General features: G+C 46.5%; 1 protein-coding gene across 1 annotated transcript in view; it reads left to right on the forward strand.

Annotated features, from left to right (window-relative positions):
* The window catches only part of FAM110B (family with sequence similarity 110 member B), a 59,133-nt gene extending 50,794 nt beyond the window's left edge, over nt 1-8,339 (forward strand). Inside the window, exon 3 of the mRNA XM_081111531.1 lies at nt 6,519-8,339. Coding sequence (XP_080967657.1) covers nt 6,851-7,963 — 1,113 coding nt within the window. The 5' untranslated portion in view covers nt 6,519-6,850 and the 3' untranslated portion in view covers nt 7,964-8,339. The remainder of the gene's footprint in view (nt 1-6,518) is intronic.
* The last annotated feature ends 2,350 nt before the right edge of the window (nt 8,340-10,689 follow it).

A 10,689-nucleotide genomic window follows, 5' to 3' on the forward strand; every position in this document is an offset into this window, starting at 1 on the left:
TATCTTATTCTTTGCCCCAAGGCTGTCCACTAGAAGTTAAAAATATTTGCAGAACTAAATGTTCTGTCTCTATTGCCACCCTAACCTTTTTTATTGTATGTGCTATGCAGTTGCCATAGAGTATACATTCACACAGTTAAAGGAGAAAGCAATATGCAAAGTGCAGATGCTCAAAATCGGTGTTGCTGGGAGAACTGGACAAAGGGTCTCCAAATCTTCACAGCCCTGGGTTCTGGGCAGGGCTGTGTGGGTGCCACTCACAAGTACTTACCCTCTTACTTATGTAGGTGGATCAGACCACTTCCTAAACGGGTAACTGTGAGGATGGATGGGTGGTGAGTGTGAGCTCCCAGCACACGTTTCCATAAACTCCATGAATTGCTTCTAGAGTTCATAATCCTGAGTTCCCTGCGATGTAATTACTGCCACCGGGAAGGTGCTCCCGGTCCCCCTAAGCTAACACTTCGATTCAGGTAACTAGTGAGTCTTCTAAAGCCTGTGAGTTAAGTGTATTGGCTTATGACAAAGACGATGGTCTCTTGAACTCCATGTTGATTTAAAGTTTGGCCGTGGCCTCACACGTTCTCACTACTGAACTTAGCCATGTACAGCTCCCTCTGGGAGAGGACAAACGAGGCACCAAGTGGGGTCACTTTATGTTTTTTTGGGTAAGGCAAGCAGTCCTATTGGATTTTCATTACGAATTCTAGTGGCCCTGCTCTTTAATTACTTTTAGTTATTTTCATCAAGCAAATCATTCCATTTCCAAACGATTTGGGCATGTCTGTGCACAGCATCCATGTGTGTAATCTCAGGTAAAAGGTAGGGCTCCCTCACATTCATTCAAGTCAGCCCTCTCATAGCAACACTTTTTTTACCTTCGGCCAAGGGAAGATGTTCAACCAGAGCGTGATTTTTTTAAAATATATTTTATTGTTTTTTTACAGAGAGGAAGGGAGAGGGATAGAGAGTTAGAAACATCAATCAGCTGCTTCCTGCACACCCCCTACTGGGGATATGCCCGAAATCAAGGTACATGCCCTTGACCGGAATTGAACCTGGGACCCCTGAGTCCGCAGGCTGATGCTCTATCCACTGAGCCAAACCAGTGGATAGGTTAGGGCGAGGTTTTTTTTTGTTGTTTTTTTTTTGGTCTGATTCTCTACTTCATTTTGAGTGTCTTAAATGGGAGGAAGACATTTTAAGAGAAACCATAACCTTTTTAAATAATGGGTTTACTTACAAAGCACGTGAAACGAGTTTTCTTAAATGATTTTAGAGACACCATCATGGACTGAGATTTGACCTGCTGTTTTTCTCCGAGCAACTTTAGGTTTGATTTCATTTCCAATAATGGCTTCATTATTTACTGTAGCCTGTTACACTCACATAAGTGTTAGCTTTGAAATTTGCAACCACATATTTTCTTTGTAACTCAAATAAAAATGGGGTCACGTGAGTGACCTTTGAGACAGAAACTGCACAGTCAACCCACTTTGACAGAAATAGTGCACACACTGTCACTTGAAAGTAATGGAATCGTTTTAGGACAAAAGATCATTCAGTTACCGTAAAGCTTGAAATCTAATGACGGTGATTATCAGTGCCAACTTGTGGACACCGGGGACGAAATTTAATAACAGCTTCCCATTTGCTGAGCAGACCTGGTGCCCAGTCCCACACTAAGCACTTGCCATGTGCTACCTTGTGGAATTCTCACATCAGCCCCAGGAAATGTAGGGACCATTGCGGTCAACCTTTCACAAATGAGAAAACTGGGGTACACCCAGCTTAAGTGGCTTGCTCAGGGTCTCGGCTGTAAGTGGCCGGGCACAAAGAAACACATTTGACCCTGGGACCTGGCTCTGAACTGAGGAGGGGCACTGAGTCAATAGGCAAACAAACAGAAAACCTGAAGGGAATACTACGGGACCCCCCTTATTGTCTGGCCTGGATTCATTAGGGGATAAAGAACAGGGCATCCTCTTTTTCTAGTGCCCTAGGAATTCACTCTGCTGAGTTCTCCTTTCTACCCTGGGTTGAAATCTCAGACAGAGCCCATAGCCTCTTCAGCTAGTTGTGAATTATTCAAAGTCCTCAGATCAGTTTCAGGCATGCAAAGAGCCCAGTGCAACATCATGATCAAAACTCCAGCCTCTTCAGTTTAAATGACCTCCTCCCTCTCCCAGCTCAGGCCGGTGTTGGCTTGGAAACTTCTGGAGGAGGGGAGGGGATAGGGAACTTAATAAACGTTGTTTTTTTTCCCCCCAGCTTTCCCTGCTCTCCCTGCTCTAGCTCTTCTCCCACGCATTAGGCGTCATTTCTAACCTCTCAGGGCCCCATGTGGGAGTACGAATGTGAGGGGCGGGCAGCTCATTAAGGGAAAGATGGCATACCTCTCAGTACCTCTGACTCCTGCCATCTGGTGTCCCCTGGGCATGGGGGATTCTTCAGACAGCTTTTTTTTTTTTCCTTTTCTTTTTCCCTTTATTGAATAAGATATTACAAATGTGTCCTTATCCCCCCAATGTCCCCTCATCCCCCCAATCCTGCCCTCACCCTCACCCCCTGTTGTCCACATCCATTGCTTATGCTTATATGCATGCATACAAGTCCTTTGGTTGATCTTTCCCCCTCACCCCCACCCTCCCCTGCTTTCCCTTCGAGTTTTGAGCATCTGATTGATGCTTCTCTGTCTCTACATCTGTTTTTGTTCATCGCTTTACGTTGTTGGTTATAATCCACAAATGAGTGAGAGCATGTGATATTTATCTTTCTCTGACTGGCTTATTTCACTTAGCGTAATGCTCTCCAGCTCCATCCATGCTGTTGCAAATGGTCGGAGTTCCTTCCTTTTTACAGCAGCATATATGCCATTGTGTAGATGTGCCAAAGTTTTTTAATCCATTCATCTGCTGATGAGCACTTAGGCTGATTCTTTTAAGGAACTTTCGGATTCCCTGGGGGCAACCACGCATCCCACCGCTAGGGGAAGCTCACAGCCTTTTCCTCGGGGTAAGGGAAAATCTTTGGTGAGAGTTCCCTTTCTGATAACCACTGACCACCTTCCCCCAGTACATGCTTGGTCCCAGAAAATCCTCACCCCACACTGATGGAAATGCTTCCCCTCGCCTGCATCCTGTGTTTGGAGAGTCCATGGCAGACTCTGCCTTTGAACCTCTCAGGCCTGAGCTATCAGCCAGTCTCCATGTTCCTCAGCTTTCAGGGGGCCCTGAGTCCAACCTCAGCCTGTTTGAGATGAGGGCAGGCACCCTTGGCCACTGCCCTTCACACAGCTCTGAGCGAAGAGCTTAAGGCTGCTCTGATCCTACTCAGCTGAAGCGAAGTTGTCCCGGGTACCCATTGCTATCTTTGTTGGCCGCCGTGACATCGGTGAAAACTCGGGGGGTAAGAACTTGTCCCCCTCCACTCTTCCCTCCAGACTTGTTCAATTCACAGTGCCGCCTGGAGGATACTGCCAGTGCTTCATTCCCCTGTAGTGCCCTCCCATTACTCAACATGGAATCCAAGTCCATCTTTCCCTTTCCTCACCCTCAGTAGGTTTCCCACTGATGCCCCCTAACTCTAGGCCAGCCATCATCAGTGCCCTTGAACTGTCTTGAATGTACTATGAACTCCATCGAGAGCTGCTCTGATAATGGGCGCCCTGTCTCCCATGCCTTTAACTCCAGTTCTTCCCCCTCAGCATTGTTTTTTCATCTAACTACTGAGATGTTGTTTACGGGAAGTCCTTTGTGACAATCCTGCCACATTTTTCATCAACATTATTTAATGAATAGTCATCAGATGTATTTCAAATCTTCTACTAAAAAACTTTTTGAGTTACTTACATAATTGCTCCATTAATAAGTATTAGTCAATTGATTGAACACAGTCCATACTTCAGGAAGCACTCTTATATTTTTAGTGCATTTCTATTGCATTTGTAAAGAATTCAAGTTAACATTGTCCTGGGAAACTGCATTTTTACTTGAATGGCCAGGGGGTTTCTCTGCTTTTAAATGAAAAAACAAAAACAAGGATGAGAGTGACCCAGTCAAGCTGAACTCTCAGACTGAAGTCAGTAAGCACAAACACTATTCGCCAAAATCAAAAGGCAGCACGGGACAATTTTATTCATATTGTAAATGTCTTGTGATTGGACATGTTAGGAAACTGGAAAATCACTTCTTTGAGAATTCTTGAAATTGCTTCTTTGGTTACTTTGCCTCCAAGAATGTTTAATCTGAACACAATTTCAAGTTCACTGATTCAACACATTTCTTTTCACAGATAAGATCAAGACACTGAGCTGTTAGTTGACTTAGAAGAATTGGCTCTATCCACTGAGCCAAACCAGCCAGGGCAATGCCAATGGATGTTTTATGTTAACTATAGCTCAGCATTCAAAGAACATTTTCCCAAGAACAGCAAGTGCAGGAACCATACAAAAGTTCAATCCCAGGTGCCATTTTGAAATTGGAAATAACTCACTTCTTGTTAGCTCCCCAGAACCACATGATTTTAGATGGAGAAGGGATCAGAATCTTGTCCAAGCACCTCTTGTCATTCATAGGTGAGGAGACAAGGCCGCAGAAGAAGCAGTCTGAGCTCTGTCTCCTGTTGCCCACTGGGCCTTCTTCCTGCTTGCTGGGGGTTTGCTGTGGGCAGAAAGGTGCTGAGTGCGGATGCCAGTCCTGTCTCTCACTCGGCCTCTGAGCCTTCTGGTGCTGTCCCTTCCCTGGTAGAATTTTGGAAGCTGCAGAGGTCATCGGCGAAGATGTGAGAGAAACATGGCCTGTCCTGGGGACAAACCTCTCTCAAGTGCCCTGGGGGTGATCCAGAGGGTTTTGTCTCCGGAGCCCAGGCTGTGAGCCCCTTAGTGGAGGGGCCCCAGGTCATCTTCCCAGTGAGGCGGGCCCAGGGTGGTGGAAGGCAGACCCAGAGGATCTGCAGAGAGATCATGGCTCCTCTTCTGGCATGTCATTCCAGATACGTTCAAAGAAACAATTTCACTTCATCTTCATAAAAGGAGGTGGTTTTTTAAAACTACATTAAAGTATTATAATAGAACCACGCAATTAAAGAAAATCATTATGTAGGAATTGCCTTGGGGCTTCTCAAGTCTGGCACAGGAAAATATTTGTACTAGAACAAACCCTTTTGCAGATTACAAAAACCGTCTCTAATGAAACATGACAATGGGTGTATTTAGAGATTAAGAGTTTCAAAAGATGCTAAGGAGAAATATCAGCCCCCCCCCCCCCCCCCGTTATTAATAGACACTTCCTTTTCTTACCACGACAGCAGATGTTTTATAGTTAATATCCTTTACTTATTTTGTAAATTAGTTTTTTGACATATTAGATGAATACATTACTCTCTTAATAGTCCTCATTATAACTAAAGAAGCTAAAAAGGTCTTTAGCCAGTTACTTTCAAATGCTGGTGCATTCATAAGTGTTCTCTGCCAGCAGTGGCAGGCAAAGAGAGTTGTGCCCAGGACTGCAGAGGTAAATGCAAGTAGAAAAACTCCCTATAGATACATATTGGTTGTTTGGGGGGGGGGGGGTAATCAAATTCAGAAAACCATGAATTAGTTCCAGGAATGCTTAGCTATTATACAAGTTCACTATACAGTAACGTTTTAGGTTTAGGTATGGTTGACATCTTAAGAGTTTGTTCTTCCATTTGGGGGGGGGGGGGAGGGGGCGGGGAGGGAATACATTCCACAAAGAAACTTGATTTCTGCTCATTAAGTGTGAAAAATGATGGAGTATTTAAAATCCAACTACTTCTATAGTTAATCTAGAAGCGTTTCTAGTTTTTTTTATTATTATTAAAAAATAAGCTTGAATTTAATAAGCATTCTTGGTTTCCAGGAGAAAGCATTTTCAAATATATTGATTGGCAAACATGAGATAACAGAAACATCGATTTCTAAAAGATTTTCCATCTTCACTGCCAATCCCACTTCTGCCCATCGTTTTAGTTTTTGAAGAGTGAAGCAGTGCTGGTTTCAAGTGTTAACTGAGAGATGGGTAGTAAGAAGTCAGAAGTTTTGCTTCATTGTGAAGGAGACATAACTCGCTGGTGCTGCAGTGTAAGCCCTAGAGGGATTCCTAGGAACCCAGTGGCGTTTAATGAACTGGGAACTGGGCTTTGCTAAACCGGCATTTCCACATTCGTCTAGCATTTCCTGGGTTTTGACATAAGCCATACCAACCCGGCGTGAGCAGAGGCGGTTCCCACCAATGGGGAGGCCGCTGGAAGCGTCCGCGCGTGGGAATGTCAGCAGCTTTCTCCCAGACGCCGGCCCCTGCCTGCGGCGCGCGGGGGAGAGGCCGGCCCGGGGCCGCGGTGCGCTCTGTGGCCCGGGAGTCGCCTCCCAGAACCGGCGGGCGCCGGGGCCGGCGGGGGGCCGGGGGAGGCGGGGCGCCCGCCGCGGGGCTCCGGGTTGCTACAGCCGTGATGTCACTCGCCCATCCTAACCCGCGGTTGGTTGTTTTGTGTTTCAGCTCTGCCTGCAGTTGCACACAAAGACCTGGAGGAGGAAACTCCCACGTCCTCGAGGAGAAGAAAGGAGGCGGCGAAGCAGATTAAAGGAACTTGTGGCTCGTGGCCCTTTTGCACCAGCGCCGCCTGGACTGGACCGGGGGAAAGTGAGTGTAAAGCCACAGTGGCGGCGCATGGGCTGTGAGATGAGGCGCTGCTGCCGCCGCTGCTGCTGACACTCAGGTTCCCGGGTCCGTCCGCTGCCCTTTGTGCTTCGTGTACATGTGTCTATTCAGCGCACCCGGAGGCGCCCAGCAGAGAATCCAACACGGCCGCCGGGGAGAGACCACCCACCATGCCCACGGAGACCCTACAGACAGGTAGCATGGTGAAGCCGGTCAGCCCCGCGGGCACCTTCACCTCGGCGGTGCCCCTGCGCATCCTCAACAAGGGGCCCGACTACTTCCGCAGGCAGGCGGAGCCGAACCCCAAAAGACTCAGCGCCGTGGAGAGGCTGGAGGCGGACAAGGCCAAGTATGTCAAGAGCCAGGAGGTCATCAACGCCAAGCAGGAGCCCGTGAAGCCGGCCGTGCTGGCCAAGCCCCCCGTGTGCCCCGGCGCCAAGCGCGCGCTGGGCAGCCCCACGCTCCGAGTGTTCGGCCCCAACGCCAAGACCGAGAGCGGCGTGCACAGGGAGACCCTGAAGCTCGAGATCCTGAAGAACATCATCAACAGCTCGGAAGGCTCCAGCTCCGGCTCCGGGCACAAGCACAGCTCCCGCAACTGGCCTCCGCACCGGCCCGACGCCACCGACCTGCACCGCCACTCCTTCGCCGAGTCCCTGAAGGTCTACCCGACGCAGGGCCGGGGCAGCCCGCAGGAGAGCAGCTCCCACGTGGGCAGGAGGCTGCTGGAGCAGACCGCCGAGTCCTTCCTGCACGTCTCCCACAGCTCCTCGGACATCCGCAAAGTGACCAGTGTGAAGCCCCTGAAGGCGATCCCCTGCAGTAGTTCCGCCCCTCCCCTGCCCCCCAAACCCAAGGTTGCAGCCATCGCCCCCATGAAGTCCCCCGAAGCCGACCCGGCGGAGCCGGCCTGCGGAGTCAGCCGGAGACCCTCCCTCCAGCGGTCCAAGTCGGACTTGAGTGACAGGTACTTTCGCGTGGACGCAGACGTGGAGAGGTTCTTCAACTACTGCGGACTGGACCCCGAGGAGCTGGAAAACCTGGGCATGGAAAACTTTGCCAGGGCTAATTCTGACATCATATCCCTCAACTTCCGCAGTGCAAGCATGATCAGCTCGGACTGTGAACAGTCACAGGACAGTAACAGTGACCTTAGAAACGAGGACAGTGCCAATGACCGGGTGCCATACGGCATTTCTGCGATCGAAAGGAATGCCAGGATCATCAAGTGGTTATATAGCATCAAACAAGCTAGAGAGTCCCAGAAGGTCTCCCACGTGTAAGAGACAGTGCGCGTGTGCGAAGGAGGGAGGGGGTGGGTCTCTTGTCTGTGCATCCGCCCTTGTGAAGGTCGTGAGGTCTCCTTGAAGTGTTGTGAGCTTCTCCGCTCTCTTTGTGTTGCTTGTTGTGCAATGTTTTCAAGTTGCATGCCTGTCAACATGGGGACTGACCTGGCGTCCCGGTCAACCATCGCTGCAGAGCCTGGCCGAACACACGTCACCTGCCAAAAAGTTTCAGGCCAGAATCGGATTAGGGCTTTGATCTCAAGCAAAACTGTTTACACCCGAAAAACGGTATACAACTTCTTCAATATTTATGTGGTTCTTGTGTTTTATATCCCGCGCTATTGTGTCTTAATTAAAAGTTTTATCAACTGGCTTTTAAGTGGAGAGGAGCATCTTTTTGAAACAAAAAGCCGCTTTGCCTACGTGTGACACCAAAACACGAGGGAAATACATGGAACCTGCTAACCAAACTGATAGAGTCACTGACCTAAGATAGAGAACCAGGCTGGGTTTTCTGAGGAAAGAACGTGGTGAGCCTGATGTTAACTCCTTCCATACTGCAGTTCTCTTGCCCCTTGCTGACGTCATGGTTGGGGCAACAATGCTACGTCCTGTGCCCTATTTAGTGTGTAAATAAACAATGGTGGCTCTGTGTAATACTGACCCCAAGAAAAGACAATCAGATACAATGAAGGTGATTATATCTAGGAGGTTGAATATCCTTTTTGTTGATATCCTTCTGATTTGGGTTGATTCAGAAGTTTCTACTATTCATCTTTTTATAGGAATGGCCACTCTGAAGTTGTTACTCAATGTCTTTAAATTTGGGGGGGAGGGGGGCGGTATTTTTGGTCAATAACTAAGGCCATGCTGATTCTCTTCCCTCCCTCCTTCCCTTCCTTTGTTGTTGTTGTATTTGGGAGAGAGGGCAAGGAAGTGGGGCTTGTGCAGGTCTGTGCTCTCTGAAGACACGAACCCACATGGAAACACCAGCCATATTAGTATCAAGCCTCCTATTCAACAGTGAACGCCTTTGGTAGCTGAATCATATCTGAGCAGTGTGGTTGTGTGGTCTTGCCTATGTTATTCGCTCAGGCTCTGGGCCTTTGTTACAATCCTAGGAAACTAGAAACACGACACTATATAGCCCCCCCCCCTCCCAGCCCCCCACCCCTGCCATGGTCTCTAGTGCTACATATCAACTCATTCCCTTTCTCCGCCAATAACCTGTCTTCCAGTTAGCTGTCAACCAGCTGACAGTTGTGGTGTGGTAGCAAGAGGTACACATGCAGTGGTCTGCTTCATTGCTCTTGTAGTTACGCTCTGAAATTCAGGAGCACTACCTTAGACCTTCGTCAGCTAATAAGAAACTTTTTATGGTGTAAATGCTGTAAGACTTTGTACATACTTCAGTTGTTATGAAAACTTGAAGAAAACAAAGGAAAACTTATGCTAATAAATAGCTCTGGTGCAGGCACTGATGGTGGTGGTTTCTCTTTGTACTTTCCTTTGCTCTCTCCATGGAAGTTTAACTTTGGCATGTGAGCCAGAAGCGGATTTTTGATGGTCTTCAAGAAACATTGTTTTATTACGTTATTTTCCCCATATCACAATTATTTGGAACATCAGTGTTCTTAATTGTAGCTCCAGCAATGTGCTTCTGCTTAAATAGTTGCATCAAGGCTCCTAAAAATATGCAGCCTCTTTGTTACTTAGTTCACACTTCAGTTATTTTTATCTTTTCTTAAACAACAAGACCTTTTACATCTTCCACTAGACTCTGGAGTTGTAACTATGAATGAATTCTTACAGTGGAGATACACCTTGGAAATTTATAGCCTTGTTCTTATTTTTATACAGGCCCAACATCATTTAACATGACACGTGTTCATACATTTGTCACTCATTCATTCATTCTTTTTTCAATAGGTCACTTGTCCAGTGAGTCTCTTTTTCAGGCTTCACAATAGACACATGACTATTGTGGTCAACAACAGAGTCTCTGCCTCAAGGAACTTAGATTTTCACATTTATTTTAAGAGAAATATTCCTCTTAGTGGAAATGTCTTCTCTCCTGTTAGGACATTGAGTATTCAACGAGTATTTATTGAATCAAATTATTTGAAGGTTAACATTTCTTCAAAATTCCATATGATATGTAAATATAAAAGGAAGTATTATTTAAAACGTCATTTTCAGAAACAGAAATGATGTGATTCCCAGCTATTACTGTACATAAACATTTTCCTTCTGAAAATCAAATTTGGTTCCTTGACTCTCTCTCTCTCTACTGGTTTTGAATTCTTTCTGCTTCTCTGATTAATTTTCAGTTCCACTAGAACTGTACTTCCCAAAAGAAACATTTTGAAATTCATCTATGAGTGGTGATTATACCGTGCAATTAAGATAATGAGATGAAAATACACACACACACACACACACACACACACACACTTCCTTCACCATTGGGATAGAAATGTGGCCATTTAAAATATTCAAGGCTTATTAGCATTTATATATCCATCTTTTTCTGGGGCTATTGAAATACCAAAAATAGATGTTCTTTTTCTAAGAAAACCAGTTTGTTTGGGAGCTGAGCACCTCTTTGCTAATTTAATATCTATGCCTATGCTGTTTTAGTCATAAATTCTATTGAATCTTTCAACATTTTGAAACCGCATTAAATTGTATTCCAATGGGGCTATAAATCATCCCACTATAAT

The sequence above is a fragment of the Myotis nattereri genome (genome assembly GCF_964212035.1).
Source record: "Myotis nattereri genome assembly, chromosome: 17".
NCBI lineage: Eukaryota > Metazoa > Chordata > Mammalia > Chiroptera > Vespertilionidae > Myotis > Myotis nattereri.